The sequence below is a fragment of the Sapajus apella genome, unplaced genomic scaffold, assembly GCF_009761245.1.
Source record: "Sapajus apella isolate SASKATOON/1434 unplaced genomic scaffold, GSC_monkey_1.0 scaffold19, whole genome shotgun sequence".
NCBI classification, from domain to species: Eukaryota; Metazoa; Chordata; class Mammalia; order Primates; family Cebidae; genus Sapajus; species Sapajus apella.
The window spans coordinates 1742513-1764188 of NW_022436959.1; the positions used below are offsets into that span (position 1 = coordinate 1742513).

A 21676-nucleotide genomic window follows, 5' to 3' on the forward strand; every position below is an offset into this window, starting at 1 on the left:
GCATGGTGGCGTGTGCCTGTAATCCCAGCTACTCAGGTTGAGGCAGGAGAATTGCCTGAACCCAGGAGGTGGAGGTTGCGGTGAGCCGAGATCGTGCCATTGCACTCCAGCCTGGGTAACAAGAGTGAAACTCCGTCTCAGAAAAAAAAATAATAAAAAAATAATTCATCGTAATGAAAGTCAGCAGGACACGTAGGTGATTCCGTCCTCCATCACTGACTATGGATCGGAGTTCGGCTGGCTAAGCAGATACTCTATTAGGCACTCCCAGAACCAAAAGCACCAAGCAAAGCCTGCCTGACGCAGTTTGACCTCAGAGCTCAGGAAAACAGAAGCAGGTGGGAAATCCCTTCCACAGCCTTTTCTCTCTCTCCCTTCTTCCTCCTGCCCAGGTCACCTGGAAGGAGGGAGTCGGTGAACCATCTCCATGGAAGAAAGAACTCTCGGGGATGAAAGCAGTGCCCTCTTTTCCTGCTCCTCTCTTTAGCAGGCCTTTGAACTTCACTGAACTTGCAGACCTGAGTTTTCCACATTACCAAGCCCAGCCTGGCCACCCAGGCACATAGATCCAAGAAAAAGAGAATGCCCCCCTCCACCCCCACCCCGCTGGAGGGAGAAAGGGAGGAGCAGGAGACACCCCTGGGAAGCAAGAGCAAGGCCCCGGGGTGCCTTGGACAGCACCCCACCTTTGCCTTTGAAGCTTATCCTTGTTATCGCAGGCTGCATCTGCACTCCTGAGCTGCAGTGGCCCTGTGGCCTGGTCACCCCTGAACCTCTGCCATCTCCTTTCTGCTGTCTGTGTGTTTCTGGGGCAAAACCAAGCTCTCAGGTCAACCTCAGCTACTCAGTCTTCTAAGCAGTTCCAGAAAACAGGGCGCCACAGGAAATGCTGCCTAGACTGTCTCATTTGCATAATCCCCACCCACCTTAGTCAAGGATATTTGTTTTGCTCCTTCCAATCTGATTTACCTTTCATGATCCTCCACCCACTGCGCTCACTCCTTAGCTCAGTAAAACTTGAGTCTCTAATGCCTTCCCAACAATAATAATTTAAATAATCTGTCGCAATGGAAGTCATCAGGGTGCTTGGGAATAGCATCTTCCATCACTGACTATTGGAACTTGGCCAGCTAAGCAGACACTGAAACCAAAAGCTGCAGGGCAAGCCGGCCTTACGTGGTTTGACCCTGAAGGCCAGGGTCACTCCTGGCCCCACCGGTGGCCTCTCTTATGCCCAGGAAACTCCTTCCAGTAAGGGTCCTCTTGCCTGATTTTTCAGTGGTGGTTTAAACTCTGTGCTCCCACTTTTGATGGGGCCCTGACATCGGAACTTGTACTCCTGTATGGTGCTGGGTCCCACAACGGTGCCTCCTCGTGCTTGGCTGGGGGCTGCCCACCCCTGTATACTGCTCAGCTCTGGACAGCAGCCAGGATTGAAAGACGTCCTCCAGACTATAGGAAATCGCCCCCATCCTTGCGGCATGTACTGCATTTCTCAATGCCACCCTGCCCACATTTTTATCACTGACACCACAGATCATAGATTTGGGTGGGCTGGGAACTCCCCAAACCCTTGCATCCGCATCGCACTCCTGTCTTCCCTAGACACACTTGGTCACCACTGAAGATGATGCTGGTGACGATTTTGTGACAAACACATTTCATTGCATCCTTACGACAATATCACAAGATAGCAGACAGACCTCCATTTTTCAGGTAAAGAAACTGAGGCTCAGAGATTGAGTGACTTTTCCAAAGTCACACCAATAAAAATTTCCAGCAAGGATTTGAACAGGAGTTTGGGCCCATAACACCCATTAAGCCAAGCTCTTAGTGCTGCCCCCGGTTCCTCTCACTCTCTTCCTGTCAATGACCCAAAACCTGCTTCAACCTCCGGCTTCACCTGGCAACTTTCCAGGGACCCACTCCCAAAGGGTGGGTAAATGTCACCTTAGCTCTGCTCCTCAGATGCAGAGACACTGCAGAGAGGATGGGGTGGTGGTGGTGGAGGGAAGCAAGGGAGGGAGGGGACCCTGGAGGTGAGAGACAAGCTTCACTGGTGACCCCGGGGTTTCTCTACTCTCTGCTCTCTCCCTCCCCACATCAGGATCTACTCTGGGTGACAAGACTGAGGGAGGTGATGACTTGGTGGACACTGGCACCACCCCAGGCCCCCCTCTGCCTATTTGTTGCTGCTCTTGGCTACACAGCCTTCTTTGGGGAGGTGGGCAGAGCCACATTCCACCTGACTTTGGGGGGCTGAGTAGTTCTCCTGCCTTCCCTCCGTAAACTTTATTCATGCATTTGCTTCTCCAGTGCCATGATGTGCCAGGTTCTGGGGATACAGGTGTGATCTATTAGTAGCCAAGTCAGGGGAAAAGTGGAGAAAGCTGGGTCAGCCCTGAGGGGCTCTCGGGAAGCCATCATGACCGTCCTCTCCAGCCCTTCAGTCCTCCCTCTGAGACTAGTGTGACCACCCCAGCTCCCGCCAGCTCTACTAACACTTAGCAGAAGGAGCAGAAAATAATATGCAGGCAACATGAGCCATCCCCCATCCTGGCACTGCCCGGCTCCCCGCACCGAGGCTGCTGGCCCCCTCCTCTACCTGTTCCTACTCCCGCACCAGCCTGCAATGCTCCCCAGTGCGGCAGAAACACCTCTAACCTCCTTAGCCTGCCTTGGAAGAGCTGGCCTGTGGCTCCCTCCACACTCATCCTAAGTTCTTGCCAGGAGGAGCCACATCACCGCTGTCCTTTCTCCACACCCTGTCCTCCTGGTGCCCCCTGCTGGGGGTGCCATCTGCTATTCACACAGTCAGGTACCCCCTCAAGGAGCCCCTTTCCCAAAAGATTCCTCGAACTCACCCCAGCTGAGCGGGTGCTCTCTCCTTCCTCAGGTTCACACAGCACTTTTTATCTCAGCTGGAAACATTTTCCTGCATTTATTCTTAATTGTAAGCCTCGCCCCTAAACTGTTTTTTTTTTTTCCCCAGTAGGTGGAATTACAGGTGCCAGCCATTACACCCAGCTAAGTTTTTGTATTTTTTGTAGATACAGCGTTTTACCATATTGGCCAGGCTGGTCTTGAACTCCTGACCTCAGGTGATCTGCCCACCTTGGCCTCCCAAAGTGGTGGGATTACAGGCATGAGCCACCGCACCCAACTTCTCTTAAATTGTTAAAACCAGGCCACTGGTGTTGGGGCTGAGTTGGAAACCTGACTTTGTCGCCTCCTGGTGGCCCAGGTTGGTTACTTACCCTTCTGAGTTTTGGCTTCCTTTTCTGCACCACAGGGCTAAGGTGAAGGGGCCTTGCCAGGTATTGTGGCACGGACAAGGCAGGCAACAAGCACCTGATGGCTCCGTGCCCATCCTCCCTCCCTCCCCTAAGGCAAACCTCCCCACCTCTTTTCCATCTGCTGGAAGCCTGCCCTCAAATATGGGTTCCTGTAGACCATGTGAGTAGTGCTGGGCTCTTCTCTGAGAGAGACAAACATCTCTGGGGCCTGGCAACTGGGGAAGGGACTAGTTATTAGCAGGAGGTGGCACTCAGAGGCTGGGCAAGGTGGCTTCCGCCTGTAATCCCAACACTTTGGGAGGCCAAGATGGGAGAATTGCTTGAGCCCAGGAGGTCAAGACCAGCCTGGGCATCATAGGGAGACACCATTTCTACAAAAACTGGGGGAAAAAAATAACTGGTGTGGTGGTGCCTGTCTGTGGTCTCACCAGCTACTTGGGAGGCTGAGGTGGGAGGATTGCTTGAGCCCAGGAGGCCGAGGCTGCAGTAAGCCGTGCTTGCACCACTGCACTGCAGCCTGGGAAACAGAGTGAGTCCCTGTCTCAAAAACAGTGGCAGGCTGGACGTGGTGGCTCACGCCTGTAATCCCAGCACTTTGGGAGGCCGACGCAGGGGGTGATCATGAGGTTAGGAGATCGAGACCATCCTGGCCAACATGGTGAAACCCCGTCTCTACTAAAAATACAAAAATTAGCTGGGTATGGTGGTGCATGCCTATAAGCAACCGAGGACGTTAAATAGCCCTTTCTTCTTTTCCCCCTAGGGATTTTAATTTACCCAACAAATACATACATTTCAATGTTCCCCTTTTAGGATTAAACACTGAATTCCTTTTGGGGATTCTTTCCAGGGACTGGCAGGAAGGGAAGGAATTACGGAGGCGAATCCCTTCCACACACCCCTAACCACGAGAACACTGGCACCTTGGTCTACAAGCAAATGTAGTACTTGCTGATTCCTTTAAAAATTATAAATTTTGGCTGGGCGTGGTGGCTCATGCCTGTAAATCCAGCACTTTGGGAGGCCAAGGCGGGTGGATCACCCGAAGTCAGGAGTTCGAGACCAGCCTGACCAACATGGAGAAACCCCTTCTGTACAAAAAATACAAAATTAGCCAGGCATGGTGGCACATGCCTGTAATCCCAGCTACCCGGGAGACTGAGGCAAGAGAATTGCTTGAACCTGGGAGGTGGAGATTGCAGTGAGCAGAGGTGGCGCCATTGCACTCCAGCTTGGGCAACAGAGCAAAAACTCCGTCTCTCCTCGAAAAATGTATAACTTTTATTTATACTTTAAATAAATATAAGTATTCCTTTTAAAAAGTGTAAATGTTTTACTGTTTTTTGTGGCTCAGGCTTTTTATTATTTATGCATTGCATTGTGTTGTGAAACATTTCAAGCATACACAAAAGTAGAAAGAAGTGGATCATGAATCCCTATGTCCCCATGACCCAGCTTCAACAACTGTCTACGATGCGCAAATTTTAGTGGATTTCTAACTCTACTCAGTCCTCTCAAATTTCCCCTGCAGGGGAAGGGGGAAGAGACAGACCATCTGTTTATTAATTAATCTGAAAATTTCTAGAAAACTTGCACTTCCAATTCTGTTTTAAGAAAATCCTGCCTTCTGGGCTGAGAAAGGGTGGGCCCGGCTGCAGGGCCCAGGAGGCTCTCGGCAGGAGAGGCTGCTGCTGGGGAGGACGAGGCGGAAGCCCCGGAGCTCAGCCATTCATTCCTGCAGCAGAATGCTCCGCTGGGGAGGGGCTCCGCCATTTCTCAGTCCCGGCTGAAACCGAGCCTCTCAAGGGCTAAAGGTACTCACCGTGAGCCAGGGATGCCACTTCACAGCTTTGCTGAGCTGTTCCTTCTGGGAGGCTGAGGTTCCTCTGCCGTCTCTGGTCTACCCCACCAGCAGAGCCGTCCTGCGCTGCAGCCAGCTTGTCTCACGCTTCCACAGAGGCTGGGTGGAGGGCTGACTGAGGGTCCCCCAGGCAGGAGCCCAGGGACAGAAGAACCTCCTCACACACCAGGCCCGAGGGTGGTAAGCCATCCAAGATTTTCCAGATGGCTGCTGCCTGGCGTGATTTAAGACGTAAGTCTTCCCTGATTCCACTTAGGAAATACCGCAGACACCTGAGGCTGGGCCCAGGAATGCGGGAAAGGCCCTTGGGCTGACCCCGAGGAGGACACGTGTTTATTCTGATAACTTACGAGGAAGGGAGCGGTGTCCCCGTATCTGCTTGGATAAGTCACGGCCTTCAGGACCTGCTGGGGGAGACCAGCGTCCCAGCCTCTCTCAAGAGAGCTCCCTAAGGAAAGACGAACTAGGAAGGGGCTGGGGCAGCAGCAGCTCCAGGGGAAGGAAGGGCGCAGCAGGTGCAGGGAGAAGGGAAGTCAGGTCAGTCCTTTTTTTCTTTTTTTTTCTTTTTTTTTTTTTTTGAGACGGAGTTTCGCTCTTGTTACCCAGGCTGGAGTGCAATGGCGCGATCTCGGCTCACCGCAACCTCTGCCTCCCGGGTTCAGGCAATTCTCCTGCCTCAGCCTCCTGAGTAGCTGGGATTACAGGCACACGCCACCATGCCCAGCTGATTTTTTGTATTTTTAGTAGAGACGGGGTTTCACCATGTTGACCAGGATGGTCTCGATCTCTTGACCTCGTGATCCACCCGCCTCGGCCTCCCAAAGTGCTGGGATTACAGGCTTGAGCCACCGCGCCCAGCAGTCCTTTTTTTCTTAACTCAGCTTCGTGTGCCTGATTTTATTATTTCCTTTCTGATTACCAAACTGATGCTTTCACATTCATTGCAGAAAATTAACTATATATTTAAAAATGAAAACAAAAATGCTCTTTTGTTACACACATACACACAGAGAAAGAGATAGAGAGAGAGAGAGAAAATAGAATAAAAGTTTGGGCTAAGAACTCTGGCTTTGGCTGGTTGCGGTGGCTCATGCCTGTAATCCCAGCACCCTGGGAGGCTGAGGTGAGTGGATCACCTGAGGTCAGGAGTTCAAGACCAGCCTGGCCAACATGGTGAAACCCCACCTCTACTAAAAATACAAAAATTAGCTGGGTGTGGTGGCAGCTCTCGTCCCAGCTACTCAAGAGGCTGAGGCAAGAGACTCACCTGAATCCAGGAGGCAGAGGTTGCAGTGAGTTGAGAATGCACCACTGCACTCCAGCCTAGGTAACAGAATGAGAGTCTGTCTCAAAAATAAATAAATAAATAAATAAATAAGGAGAGAGCGCGAGAACACAGGCTTTGTATTTAAGCTATTTTCAGCTCCCACCTCCACCACTGGCTTCTGGAAACTAGTTCATCTCTGAGCCTTGGCACCCTGGGTACTAAGCCATGTTCCATTTGCTTGTCTGGAGAACTATAGGAGAAATATTCATAAGTTTTTAATGTAACTCCTAACGCCTAATAAGCCCTCAATAAATACCAGTTCTAATGTGATTGACAAATTCTTTGAAAAGTTGAAATTTGCCTCCATTGTCCACCTAAGAGATGTCCCCTGCTTCACTGGAAGAGAATAAGCCAGCACGATGCCACCTCCACCCGGTCATCCTCACACGGGGACTCACTGTGGTCAGAAGAGAAACGAAAGGACAGTGACTTGAGGCGAAACCAAAGTGTTTCTCCAGGATGGGGACTTTGCCGTGGTCCAGCCTTGTCCCTTCCTAGTATCATCGTTTGTCTGGGTGTGTGTGTCCATGTCTCTGTCTCCCTGGCCCAGCTCCTAATCTAGCGTCTGATCTGATTGGTTAGTGGTTAGTGTCTTAAGGCTGTCAAAGATACAACCTCGGCCCTGCTTAGTGCAGTGCCTTACCCACTAAAGATGATAAAGAACTTTTCTTTTTAGGTGGATTCTCGCTCTGTAGCCCAGGCTGGAGTGCGATGGCTTGATATCAGCTCACTTCAACCTCTGCCTCATGGGTTCAAGTGATTCTCCCGCCTCAGCCTCCTGAGTAGCTGGGATTACAAGTGTGTGCCACCATGCCTGGCTAAATTGCTAGTAGAGAAGGGGTTTCATCATTTTGGCTAGGCTGGTCTCAAACTCCTGACCTTAGGTGATCCGCCCACCTCGGCCTCCCAAAGTGCTAGGATTACAGGTGTGAGCCACCATACCTGGCTGATAAATAACTTTTTCTTTTTTTTGGAGGCAGAGTCTTACTTACTCTGTTGCTCAGGCTGGAGTGCTGTGTCACAGTCTTGGCTCACTGCAATCTCCTGCTCCCAGGTTCTAGTGATTCTCCTGCTTCAGCCTCCCTAGCAGCTGGGATTACAGACACCTGCCACCATGCCTGGCTAACTTTTCATAGTTTTAGTAGAGATGGGGTTTTACCACGTTGGCCAGGCTGGTCTAGCACTCCTGACCTCATGATCTGCCTGCCTCAGCCTCCCAAGTGCTGGGATTACAGGTGTGAGCCACTGCGCCTGGCCTAAAGAACTATTTTTTTTAAAATGTGGATGGATGGAACTATCCATAAATTATTCTTACAACTACATCTGGCTTCTGTGCCCCAAGAATGTCTCTGCAATCTGTATGCCAACAGCTAAGTTGATGAGGGACAGAAGTAAAGCCACTGAGAGGTGGCCAGACAGAGAACAGGGTTCAGCTTGCAGAGGCTCAAAGGGCACATTTCTGGAAGGGTCTGCAAGCCCTACAGTACCCAGAAGATGGGGGGGGGCACCTCTGATGCGGCAGGCTTCTATTGATAACCCGTTTTGTTATCTATGAATTTATGTAATTCGTACTTGTTTATATTTTCAATCAGGGTTTGGAAGAAGGATGAGGGAGGTGGAAGGGGGTGTTAATCATGGTAGAAGAAATGTGTCCTGGAAGTAAGCCCTGAGTAAAGACGCAGCTGCCTCGAACGATTGAAGTTCTATGATGTGCCTGGCTCTGTGCTCGGTTCTTTGGAGAGTAAGGTTGAACTAGGACGTGGTCACTAGCGTACAACAGGGCTTCCTAACCTCTGCACTATTGACATTTGGGGTTAGACAATTGTGGGCAGAGCAGGGGTTGTCTGCATTGTAAGATGTTAGCAGTAAGATGTTAGATCCCTAGGTTCTACCCACTAGGTGCCAGTGGTTTCATCACTCCAGCTGTGACAACCAACAGTGTCTCCAGACATTGCGAAATGCACCTCTCCCCCACTGGAAACCACTTGGACATCCATCCAATGTTAAGTAACAAGGTACGACAGTGAGAAAATAAGTGCCAAGGAAATCCCGTGGACATTTAGGGACCACTGGAGTCCAGGCAGGCTGGGAACCCACATGGAGTGGTTGCAGAAGACCCTGGGGGTGGAGGTTGGGGTGGATTCCAGTGGATATATTATAGGCAGAAGGAAAAGCTCAGGGTCAGCAAAGAGGAAGGGCGCTAGAAGGGCAGTCAAGACTCTGAACTGATTGCCGAAGAGGGTACCTGTTTTCATATAAAAATAACAGCATCCATGGCTAGGAGCGGTGGTTCATGTCTGTAATCCCAATACTTCGGGAGGCAAAGGTGGGCGGATCACCTGAGGTCAGGAGTTTGAAACCAGCCTGGCCAACATGGCAAGACCTCATCTCTACTAAAAATACAAAAATTAGCTGGGCGTGGTGGTGGGTGCCTGTAATCCCAGCCACTTGGGAGGCTGAGGCAGGAGAATGGCTTGAGCCCAGGAGGTGGGGGTTGCAGTGAGCCAAGATGGTGCCATTGCACTCCAGCCTGGGTGACAGAGTGAGACTCTGTCTCAAAATAAATAAATAAATAAATAAATAATAAATAAATAAATAAATAACAGCATCCACGCTTTAAAAATTGCAAGGCTCAATGAGGAGTCTAGGCTTCTCCCTCAGTATAGTTTGGTGGTTTGTGTGGTTTTGAGACTTTATTCATATAAGCCGACAGGCCGTGTCGTTCCAGACTGAAGCCACTCCATCCTCCAGGCTTCTTCCCAGCTGTGGAGGAGCTGGGTCTTCAGCCATGTTTCTCCCTGAAGAACCAAGCCCTGGACTTGATGATGTGCTGGTAAATGTCCAACAGTGGGCTCTCCGGGGAAAGTATTTTGATTTGTAGCCTTTGTCAATCTTCATGGTGTAAATACTCCCACCAAGGGCAAGGTCAAGTTACCAATAACTTAACAGCTAGCTAGGAAAATAGAAAATTGAACAATCAGCTCCCATGAGCAAGTAGGAGCTGACTCCAGCCCACTTCTGCCTGCATGGTGCTCTAGGAGTCGTGTGGATAACTTTATTTTTTAGCAGCTCAAAAAAAAGGTCTTACATAGTTATTCCTGAGCCAAACTACAAGTTCAGAGCATAGGAACAAAGAGGAAAATCCTCCCCCCAATAAAATGTTTGACTGTCCAGATAGTGGCGATGTTTTTGGCTTGATGAGGTCAGAAACTAGGGATCTTGATACCGCATCAACATGTGTGCATCTCAGGTCCAATTCCCAACAGGCCCAGCTTGGTTCTGCCCCAGTGTCTGTCCTTGGAGTTGTGCCTGATGGTTTTTGCCATCACAGCTCACTGCAGCCTCGGACTCACGGACTCAAGCAATCCTCCTGCCTCAGCCTCCCGAATAGCTGAGACTCCAGGTGGGTGCCACCATGCCCTGCCAGTACCTGACCTTATTACCAGTTTTCATCTGAATCCACTGGAGAATGGGACAATTTTGTTTTTGTTTCTTGACCAGGAATTGCTTAATCCTGAAAGTCTTGTGAGAAGACATGGTAAGAACAGGGCTCACATGGCCAGTGGTGGAGCACGGGAGAATGGAAGCACAGGAGCACGGGAGCATGGGAGAATGGGAGCACAGGAGCATGGGAGAATGGGAGCACAGGAGCATGGGAGAATGGGAACATGGGAGAATGGGAGCACAGGAGCATGGGAGAATGGTAGCACGGGAGCACAGGAGCATGGGAGCATGAGAAAATGGGAGGTCAGGAGTACAGGAGTGCAGGAGCACCAGAGGGCAGGAGATTGGGAGCACGGGAGAATGGGAGCACAAAAGCACCGGAGGGCGGGAGGGTGGGAGCCTGGGCCTCGCCTACTATGCTCGTCCACGCTGACCGTTCACTTGTTCAAACACATGTGGCCTCCATTTCAAGAGTCAGCACCAATTTTTTGGAGGGAGGGGCTAATTTAAAAAATGTTTATTGAACTGGATTATTTATCTTAAATGGAGGTTTTTTCCTCCTAAATTGCCATGAAACTTTTTTCATGAGAGGGGCTAACACTGGCCCTCTCAGGGGGTTCTTCTCTGCGGGATGTAGTGGTGGTCATGACGAGGCATGAGCTCTTAAGTCATCTCCAGTCCTCTCCTGGCTGATTCCTCTAGAGCACAACAACCTGCCCCACTGACTGCATGGCCCACCCTTCCCAACCCCCTCACAACGCCACTCACAGTGTGTCTGCTCATGCAGGCTGCTCTGCGGAGTCTCCTTGGAGAGGCTGAGTCTGCCAAATCTAGTGACTGTCCCAGGGAATGTTGGTCGTCCCTCTCCTGCAGGAATTCACCCAGTGCTCAGCTGTCATCGTGCTCACAGTACATTCAAAGTGCTGTGTGTGCTGTCCCCAGAGAAGCTTTATTGAGTTCCGCACCGAGTTTCTCTGCCAGAAATAGCTGGAGCCTGGAAGCAGCAGTTTTTGGCCCTCAGAGAGCTTCTGGGCTTTTCTCAATAATCAGCGTGCATGTGACAGGTACCACTGGGCTGGGGGGTCCCTACTTCTGAGGGCCCAGATTGACCAGTGGAAAGTATAGAATTACGCGCTATTGGGAAATCACAAAGCTTGGAAGGAGCAGAGAGACCTTGGGGATAAAATTTAAACACTAAGAAATCAGCAGTGAAAAATGATTTTTAGAAACTCTGCCACTTAGTGAGCCCTTATGAAGTGTCAGGACATTTGAAACAAATGGCTCCCCTGTGGCGTCATACCACTGGCCCTGCGGTCAGATGTTTTGAGAGCTGGGCAGATGTTTCTTCTTCACAACCTTCTCAGAGGGGTTTTGCCCTCACTTAATAAACAAGAAAACTGGGACTTTGCCAGACAAGTTGAACGTGCCGGGGCCAGCAGCTGTAACACAGAGAGCAAGGACAGAAGCCAGGCCTGCTGCCTCCAAATCCCAGGCATGTGGCATCGAGCAATGACACCACACCCAGGGTCCTCAGGGGAGAAGTGCCACCCACTCTGTCTGTGGTGTAAGAGTTTATGTCCAGCTAAGCCCAGGCAGAAGCACATCACCTCTGGGTGCAGAGCGTGCTGGTAGAAAGCGACGCTAGTGGGCAGGCATTCTAGCTCTGCCCTTTCTAATTACACAGCCCTAGCCTGCTTACCTGCTCTGTGCCTCAGTTTCCCCCTCTGTAAAAGGAACAGAAGGAATAGCACCAACTTGATTGCACTGCTGTGAGGATTCAGTTAGTTAAAAGTATGAAGTGCTTAGAGCAGTCAGGAGTCAATAAGCGTGGGCAATGGGGCATTTGAAAGTGTGCACTGAGTTTAAGATCAGTGAGCGCTGCTTAAGTCATTAATTCCTTTGCCCGGAAAACAAACCCTGTGGCTGTCTCAGGTGAGACGCACTTACCTCCCCCACACAGATGGTGGAGATGTAGGCTGTGCTGAGGAGACCCGAAAACCCAGGTGCTAGGATTCTCACCCATCCCAGAGGGCGATACCATCTGTACCGAGGAGAATTCTGATGTCAGAACCAAAGAAACACAGAGCAGAAAACAGCATCCCCCTGACTTTGTAAGAACGCAGCCCTTTAGGCAAGGCCGAGCCCATGTTCTCCCTTGCAGTCCTTAGAACAGCCAAGAGGGGTCAAAACTTGGGCCTGGTTATTGGAGGCCCAGCAGGGCTTCTGGTCTCTGGTCGGTCACCCCTGCTAAATCTGTGACAAAGGCAGAGCTGGGACTGGCAGAGCTGATAGAGATGGCTGGGGCCCCACCCCTGCCTAGGAAGAGCCATCACCAATCTGCTGAGGGACAGTGGGCAGGAGGGAGGGTCCACTGGGGCCAGGAAGGGGCGGCTGGCTGCCTGCAGTGCTCCTGTGATGGGGGAGCTGGGAGAAAGCCGTGGGCTCCCAGTCAGCGCCGGTGGCACTGTAAGAGCTTCTCTGGCTCTGGATTCCTTCTTCCCCTCCCAACCCCCGGCTCAGCAGCAGGGGACTCCCCTTGGCTTCTCCAACAATGTCCTTTGCAGTTAGGCCCCTTCTCATACAATCTTGGAAGATGGAGAAGAGAGAAAAGAATGGAGAGGGAGAACGGAAGAGGTGGAATTGGACAGAAATACCGCCTTTGTGGGCGGAGCTGGGGATGGGGTGGGAGGAAGCTCTGGGGAAGGCGCAGAAACAATCCAAGGGAAGTAGGTCCGTTGCGCAGAAAAGAACTACAAGGCCACAGAAAGACACACAGCAAACTTAAATGCATGTGGCTAGCGGTAGAAGCCCACCTGAAAAGGCTCCATACTCTATGATTCCAACCAAACGACACCCTGGAAAAGGCAAAACTATGGAGATGCTGAAAAGAGCAGTGATTGTCATGGGTTAGGGGGAGGGAGGCATGGATGAATGGGTGGAGAGCAATGGCATTTTGTTTTAGATGGAGTCTTGCTCTGTCGCCCAGGCTAGAGTACAATGGTGTGATTTAGGCTCACTGCAACCTCTGCCTCCCAGGTTCAAGCAATTCTCATGCCTCAGCCTCCCAAGTAGCTGGGATTACAGGTGTGAGCCACCATGCCCAGCTAGCTGTATTTTTAATAGAGATGGGTTTCACCATGTTGGTCAGCCTGGTCTCAAACTCCTGGCCTCATATGATCTGCCTGCCTCCACCTCCCAAAGTTCTGGGATTACAGGCACGAACCTCCATGCCCCACCACAAGGGCATTTTTAGATCAGAGGAACTATTCTGAATGACTGTGGCATGATGGTATGTGTCATTACACATTTGTCAAAACCCACAGGCTGCACAATGCAAAGAGTGAACTTTAAACTATGATCTGCAGCTAATAATAATAATGAATACGGGCTCATCAATTGTAACAAAGTGCCACACTAATACAACATGCTAATTAGAGGGGGAAATATGCAAACAACTCATTAGAGGGGGAAATATGCAAAGAATTAGGCACAATGGGAATCCCTTTGTGGCTAATTTTTCTGTAAATGTAAAACTGCTCTTACAAATGAAGCCTATTAATTAAAACAACAAAAGGCAAAGCAACAACTAAAACCAAAACAGCAAACACCCAGTGGGTTGAGCTGGAGTAAGAACGGCTGCCCAGCACCCCTCCTGGGCCACTGAGTCCTGGGTGGGAGAGCCAGTAAGGTGTGGCTGGGACTCAGCTCCCCAGCCTCTGGCTCAAGCCCAACTATGCCCACAAAGGTCACCTGATTGGATTTCCTTTCCCCTCAGCTCACCTAAGGAGGCTTTTCTGTCCACAGCTTTGGTGCAGAAAGCAATCTGGTTAAAGGGTCTGGGACATCGGCTGGTGAACGTAGGGGAGGTTTTACCTTTAGATGAGGCACCAGAAATGATGCGCTCCCTGGCAGCATCCTGACCTGCCCCCTCCTGACTTTGATGCTAACCCTGCTGCTTTTCCTCAAGGCTCAGCCATCCCATTTGGATGCTTCCAGAGGCACAGCCTGAATCCAAGGGCAGGAGCTGCCGCCCTCCCACTGGAGAGATCTCAGAATGGACACACCTGATTCCCAAGTACCCTTGGAGCTCCCAGAAGAGGGTCCCTTCCCGTGCCCAAGACCAGCGATGCTCCTTGGAGCCAGGTGGCCCCAAAAGGATGACCTTTGGGGAAAAAGGGGCCCCCTTCACAGCCCATTGGCTCCAGGTCAGAGAAGCCACTGGGTTCACACTTCTTGGGGACAGGAGGGTTTTTGGCACTGGTCTGTATTTAGTGGTCAGTGTGGAAAGAGGAATAAGCCCTCAGCTTCCATGGGACACTGGAATAGTCTAGGTAATCTCAGCTCATCACTTACCTTTTCACTATTTACTTTCATACTTTTCCATTCATGGTAACAGAAAGTTGAAATGTGGGCACACAGCAAAACCTGAGTCTGCTCTATTTACCCAGTGGTGTGACCTTGAGGAGGTCGAGTGCTCTAAGCCTGTTTCTTCAGCTGTGAAATGGGTATTGTGCCAGATCGCCTGGGATGGTGTCACCTAAGGGAGATCACTCCTGGCTTGGGCTCAGGGATGCAGATGCCTGGCAGACACGTATCCCTGCCTCCGCCCCACAACCTCTCCCAGCCCCACAACCAACTGTCCCCACCCCTGGTCACTAGGAGGGACACTCTTCATGGATACTCAGAGGTTTAACTTCCTGTGTATCCTGACACAGCACACATTCCTGAAGAGTCAACTCCGGGAGGCTCCGGGCTAAAAACTGGCGTGAGTGGGGAGCAGGGAGGAGGCGAAACCACTCCGAGAGAATTCTTGTCCTGCAAAGAGAACTAAACAAATGGTGCTCCAGGCAAAAGCCAAGCAGGTGAAGGAGGCAAGGGATGAAGGATGGCGGGGAGGGGAGATGACAGAGCGACTTCACAGAGCTGCAGGTAAGTGGATGGGGGCTTGAGAGGCACCTCTGCCAGGCCACAAGGCAGGGACATAAAAGGTGCAGGGCAGGTGGAGCTGGTCAGGGCTCGACCCTAGCTCCGCACAGAGGCACCTGCCGTGCTGCAAACACACGCTGTGGGCCGGGTGGGTGGGTGTTGGTGATTCGTCCCATACTCCCACTGCAGCCAGGCAGGTTAATCTCTGTTTATTTTTTCAAAACAAAACTAAAAATCACCACTCAATATATCTGAGCAGAGCGCCCGATCACAGTTAAAAGCTTTCCATAATGTGCAGCCAGAACGTCACAGCCTGGTGGTCAGAAATGAGAGCTTCTGGCACTGCTGGGCCAGGGCCTGGCAGCTTGAGTGTCTCTTCTCCTCCCTCTGCTCCAGCTGTCCTTGTGCCACCATCCAGTCAGCAGCAGACAGCAGCCCAATGCTGCTCAGGTCCGTGGCATCTAGAGATAAAAGGCATCTCCGTTCCCCACGGGCTTCTGCTTCGCCTGCCTGGTGGCACCCCACCCCCCCGGAGGTCCTTAATGGCCCACAGAGAAGGCGTGAGGCAAAGCCCCAGTGCTGATGCTCTGAGAATGAAGATTAAAAGGCAGTTCTGGCCCTGAAGCATCACCCTCAGGGCTCACTCCTTGGCTGTGCCCTCCTGGGTCCAAAGGTGGACACATGAGTTTGGTGTCATCATCGCTCGTGCTTGATGTTGGCTTCACTTCGCTCCAAGGCCACCCCGCTGCCATTCCGAGGGGCGTCCTTCTTGCTCCAGTCCTTTTCCGTGTAGAGCTCAGCGAGCACCGGGCAGTGTTCAGAAGCCACCCCGCCCCAAGACCAGTTATCTGGAATCCACGGGTTTGTGAGGCCCTCTCTAACCACAGCCCAGTGACCTGAAGGGAGAGGAAAGAAAAGGAGAATCAGGACGCGGGTGTGTGGGGGTCCTGGGCTGGTAGGTGGAGGGCCAAATGTGTCTGCAGGGCGGGGAGCCTGGAGAGGCCGCCTCAGGTAGCTGGGAGGTGCCTGTGCATATGAAAGGTCTTGGCCAATTTGATATTCCACCAAAACAAGGGTTTCTGCATTTAGGCCACGAGACCACCCAGAGGCCAGGCCTCCTGTCCATCCAGACTCACAGGGGCACATGGGCTGACATGTCCTCAGAGGCCAGGCCTCCTGTCCATCCAGACTCACAGGGGCACACGGGCTGACATGTCCTCAGAGGCCAGGCCTCCTGTCCATCCAGACTCACAGGGGCACATGGGCTGACATGTCCTCATACACGCGCTGCTGTGAATCTGATTGCAAGACAGAGACAGATGCCTCATAAAGATGTCCAAAGCAGAGGTCCAATTTTGCAAAGCAAAAGACACTAAGGGAGGTAGGGGTAGAAATTCTTTCTACAGAAAGGGTAAAAAAGAGAAAATTACAGAAGCTTCTGAGAAAGTAACAGTATTTTTAAAATGAGGATTTAGAAATCTATGAAAAAGGAGGTATATTTGAATATAATTAAATAATGAATAATTACAAAAACCATTCTAGAATGGCTAGAAAGCGTTGTGCGGTCCTCTGAAGCGAGGCAAGGTTAGTGCAGGATTGACAGGGGCCTGGATTTGGGGTGGAGCTTCGGCACACGCTGCTGACTGTTCTGTGATGGGGAAACCCCTCCCTGAGCCCAGTAACTGAACAGGAAGGGAACCACTGAAAGGATTTCCAACTTCCCTCCAGCCCTGTGGGCTCAGCTTTCCCAGCTCTCTTCCTTCCATAGACACCTACCTGGGAGCCCACACAGGCTGTGGGCTGGTCTCTGGTCCTGGCCCATAACACATTTCTGCAAACCGAGGCTAGTTTGACAATTATCACTCTCCCTGAGACCCACTTCCTTCATCATGGGTCCTCCCATGACAAAGTACAACAGGAAGCCAGTGCCCAGAGAGACAGGGGAGAAGCTGGTGACAGTCAAGTCTAGACCTCCTGGTCTTGAAGATCTTGACCTTGGCTGCACGTTAGCCTCGCTCGCAATAAAACCCAGGCCCTGCGACTTCTCTTATTTTTAAATTTCTCACTGAAGTATAATAGGCATCAGTGGGGCTTTGCAAAGTCTCCAGTCAGAGTTTAGATACACTGTTCTTGTCTTTCATCAAAAGACCCTACTGTCTCTTCCATATTGCTGACTGTCTCCTGACTCAGCAGGTTACCAGTTTGCAGGGAGGGTGAAATCACCCCCACACCCTGCTCCTTGTGGAGCACTGAGCACTTCTCCTGTCCCACTGTGACACTACCTGAGACATCTGCTCACCTCACGGCATGTCCACCTCCCAGCATGTCTACGCTGCATCCTACAACACAGTGCTGGAGTGTTTGACAAGTGTTTGCTAGACAACTAAGTGTCCTAAAATTAATGTTATCAGCTCATCTCTGAATGAGGACTCTGCTAGTGTTTTACCAGGTTTCCTGGAACACATCTGCTTGCTGTAGGTCAGCGGGTATTCTAAAATTATTTGCCGCACCCCAAGCGTCTTGGATTGAATGACAGTGATACAGTCATCTAAACAACAACCCTACATGTGCCCCAAAGAAGGTGAGATGACCTGTCGTGTCGGTTCAGATATGCTTCTCTCACTCCAGTCCTGAACAGGGAAAAGGACAAGGGAGTTCTGCCTCACCTGTGAAAACCTTCTTTAAGCTTTTGCTGATCCAGATGTTGTCCAAAGACTTCGAGCCTTGAGGGTTCTTGGTGCTGATGTTGGTGAAGGTGTGCGCGGGGATCAGGTGGTGGAATTTTTCTTTCCTCAGGATATCATAGTCATTGCTGTCTGGCCCTTGGCCAAAATCCCCTAAAATAATGACATCTTTTTCTCCTGGAAGTGGAAGGAAGAAAATGAGTTGAAGAGTTGGTGGGAAGTAAAACCCAACATCAACCGGCCCTTTGAAGCGGGACTGTGATTCTCTGATTTGACTCCCACGGGGTTAGGATTGTGGCATGGTTCTCATTCTCCTAACTTTTCCAAATTTCTTGTGCATATCAACCCCCACCAATATTAAGAGTAGGTCAGCAACACGTTTGGAAGTGAGGGGTGGTGTGACACAAAAATCACCCTTGTTGAAGCTTATGGGGTCCAAATCTTATGAACAAAAAAAAAAAAAAAGAAAAAGAAAAAAAAAGGCCTAAGGGTCTTATTTACTGGGCACTTACTGTGCAGGAAATCCAGAGAATAAAATGCAACTCCTGGCCTGGCCGGGTGCAGTGGCTCACACCTCTAATCCCAGCACTTTGGGAGACCAAGGTGGGTGGATCTTGAGGTCAGGAGTTCAAGACCAGCCTGGCCAACACAGTGAAACCCTGTCTCTACTAAAACCACAAAAATTAGCAGGGCGTGGTGGCACACACCTGTAATCCCAGCTACTCAGGAGGCTGAGGCAGAAGAATCACTTGAATACAGGAGGTGGAGCTTGCAGTGAGCTGAGATTGCACCATTGCACTCCGGCCTGGGCATCAGAGTGAGATTCTGTCTCAAAAAAAAAAAAGGAACTCCTGCTCTGAGAGACAGATAAGAAAACAGGCAAGAGCAGAGAGTAGGTGCAAAAACAAAAACACATACTGAAACCAACGCAGCATAGGGAAAGGTGGTGGTCAGGGAAGGCTTCTTGGAGGAGGCAATGCCTGACTTGGGTCTCAGAGGATACACAGAAGTGCTCGGTTCAACACAGATGAGAGGGAACCCAGGCAAGCCCAGGGAGTTAAGAAACAGCCTGGCTTCCTGGGGGTGGGTGGGTATCTGAGGTTCAGTATCAAGAAGCCAGATGTTAAAGATGAGGCTAGAGATATAAGCAGCAGCCACTCCTCGATTGGAAACTGTGCTGTCTGCCTGAGGGTCAAATTCAGATCAAGAGACCAGGGGAAAACCCTGGGTCTTCCCAGCATTCGATGGGCAGCCCACAGTATCCATCCATCCCGTCATGTTGATACACGTAATATACCATTTTCCTGCTGCTGGTCACTTTCAAGGCTGTTCCCAGTAGCCATTGCTATAAATAATGCTGAACTGAACAGCATCTCATTGAAATATCTGTATCCCTGCATTTTTTTTTTTTTTGAGACAAAGTCTCACTCTGTTGCCCAGGCTGGAGTGCAGTGGGCAGTGGTGCAGTGGCACAATCTTGGCTCATCACAACCTCTGCATCCTGGGTTCAAGTGATTCTCCTGCCTCAGTCTCCTGAGTAGCTAGGACTATAGGCACCCACCACCATGCTTGGCTAATTTTTATATTTTTAGTAGAGACAGGGTTTCACCATGTTGGTCAGGCTGGTCTCAAACTCCTGACCTCAAGTGATCCACTTGCCTTGGCCTCCCAAAGTGCTGGGATTATAGGCGTCAGCCACTGTGCCTGGTAGCTTTCTGTCCTTCAAACTATAGAGTCCTCATGAAAAAGTACGGCCATTGTTAAGGCTCTGGGTAAATACTGTCAGCCTGCTTTCCAAGGCTACTCTGGCTTCAACCCTCCTCGGCAACCTAAGGAGATTCCTCTCACTGCATCCCTCACCAGAACATTCATTTGATATGTGAAAATGATGTCTTCCGTTTGTACAAAATTAAGTTGTGCTCCCCCTCCTTTAGGTTGGAGTATCTACACACATTATTTGGAATTCTGCTGCACAAGGGATGGATCTCTTCTTCCTATCTATTAATTTTTCAACCACTTACTTATATTAATACAGACTCATGGATATTTATGAGATATTACTCGGGTATACCTTGAGTTATACCCAGTACTATGTCGGTTACTTTGTTCCTGAAATTTTACCAGCTTTGGTCACTGAGCGATCTTTCAGTTGGCTCGTGTGTCCTTTTGACATATACCCAGCAGGTTTTTTTGAGTACTTCCTTCTGACATTACAAGATGCTCCAAGATTATTGTGTGTGTGTATATATAAATTTTTTTTTCTTTTCTTTTTTTTTTTTTTGGGACAGAGTCTTGCTCTGTTGCTCAAGCTGGAGTGAAATGGTGCATCTCAGCTCACTGCAACCTCCGCTCTCTGTTCAAGCCATTCTCTTGCTTCCGCCTCCTGAGTAGCTGGGATTACAGGCATGCACCACCACGCCTGGCTAATTTTTGTATTTTTAGTACAGACGGGGTTTTACCATGTTGGCCAGGCTGGTCTCAGACTCCTGACCTCAAGTGATTCACTCGATTCAGCCTGCCAAAGTGCAGGGATTATGGGTGTGAGTCACTGTGCCCGGCCTACCATGCTGTGTATTTTCTCAGTCCTGGCATCAGCCATTTCTCTGAGGAGCCCTGTTCCCTTCATCGGAGAATGGCATCAGAAACAAGACCTGGGTGCCAGGTGTGCCTGCCGTGTCTATTTTTTGTACAGGGTATTAGTGTTTTGTTTATTGAGTTATATGAACTCTCCATATATAAAAATATCAATAGGAACTGGTTTTTAATTTCTCATTTGCCTTTTCATTTGCTCTATGACCAAACTGAAGCTGAAAAAACACAAGTTCAATAAAAATATGTTAAATGTAGTACAATCTGGCAGAATTTTCCTAGAGAGCCTCCAAAATCAAACAAATATCCACTAAGTTCTTTTTATGGTTTCGTTTCTTACATTTCGGTTTTGTTTTCCCCACTGACTCCTGTGTGATGATACATTTCACTGTTTAACTTGCCTGGAATTTACTTTTATTTTTCATGCAAATAATTAACCCCCTCTGCCAGTATCACTTCTAGAAGAATCCTTTTTTTCTCAACTAAATTATAATACTTGCCTGTTATCTTAAATATCTTTTGTGTAAAATACCTATTTCTGAGATTTATTCTATCCATCTTTTTTTGAGCTACTACTATATGTTTTAATATTCTTTCATTTAAAATGTTTACATATTCTCATGATATTGAAACTTTTATTGCAAAAATTTTTTTAAAACTAAACTCAAGTTAACTTTAAGGCTGTTCTCTGTTCCTTGTGTCTCCTCCTAGACACTCTACACAGAGAGGAGCAGATGTGTGTATTTATAGTTGTTTTCACTCAAGTGATAGTAACTTTACCTATCCATTCCTACTTTTTTTTCTTCACAGTACATCCTGGAGATGGATCTGCTTCAAATACGCGGTTTTTGAAGTTTTTTTGAGAAGGAGTCTTACTCTGTCGCCCAGGCTGGGGTGCAGAGGTGCGATCTCGGCTCACTGCAGCCTCTGCCTCCAGGGTTCAAGCAATTCTCCTGCCTCAGCCTCCCGAGTAGCTGGGATTACAGATGTGTGCCATTGCGCCTGGCTAATTTTTCTATTTTTAATAGAGGCAGGGTTTCATCATGTTGGCCAGGCTGGTCTCGAACCCCTGACCTCAGGTGATCTGCCCGCCTTGGTCTCCCAAAGTGCTGGGATTACAGGTGTGAGCCACTGCGCCCAGCTAAACATTTTTTTCTTTTTAAAATGTGTGGGGGTGGTGGGAGTGTTCCTTTTCTCAAATGAGATCCTGTAAGAAGCCCCAAAAGTAGAGAGGGTAAAAGTGGAGCTTCTCTGACTGAAGTGGGGGGGGGGGCGCTCTACAAAAAGCCCTTGGGGTATTGGGGGTTCAAAAAATGTTAATGCTTGAATCCCACTCTCGGAAATTGGAGTCCACCTGGAGAGACTCTGATTTAGGGTCTCTGGTGGGCTGGTATTCAGCACTTCCTGAAGCTCTCTGGGATTCCATGCCCAGCCAGATGTGGGAACCACACCTAGAACATCGAGAGCTCTGCCGAGACCTGGTGCAATCAACTACGCAGAAGCATGGTAAGGTACCTCGAGCTGTCAGCGCGGCTCACCTGGGAATGCC

General features: G+C 49.9%; 1 protein-coding gene across 3 annotated transcripts in view; it reads right to left on the reverse strand.

The window, feature by feature from the left end:
• Positions 1–15047: 15047 nt before the first annotated feature.
• The window catches only part of EEPD1 (endonuclease/exonuclease/phosphatase family domain containing 1), a 136082-nt gene continuing 129453 nt past the window's right edge, over positions 15048–21676 (reverse strand). For all 3 annotated transcript variants that reach the window (XM_032286797.1, XM_032286798.1, XM_032286796.1), the window contains 2 exons: positions 17521–17715; positions 15048–15750 (listed from right to left, as the gene is read on the reverse strand). In XM_032286797.1, the coding sequence (XP_032142688.1) occupies positions 15551–15750; positions 17521–17715 (395 nt within the window). In that variant the 3' untranslated portion in view covers positions 15048–15550. The remainder of the gene's footprint in view (positions 15751–17520; positions 17716–21676) is intronic.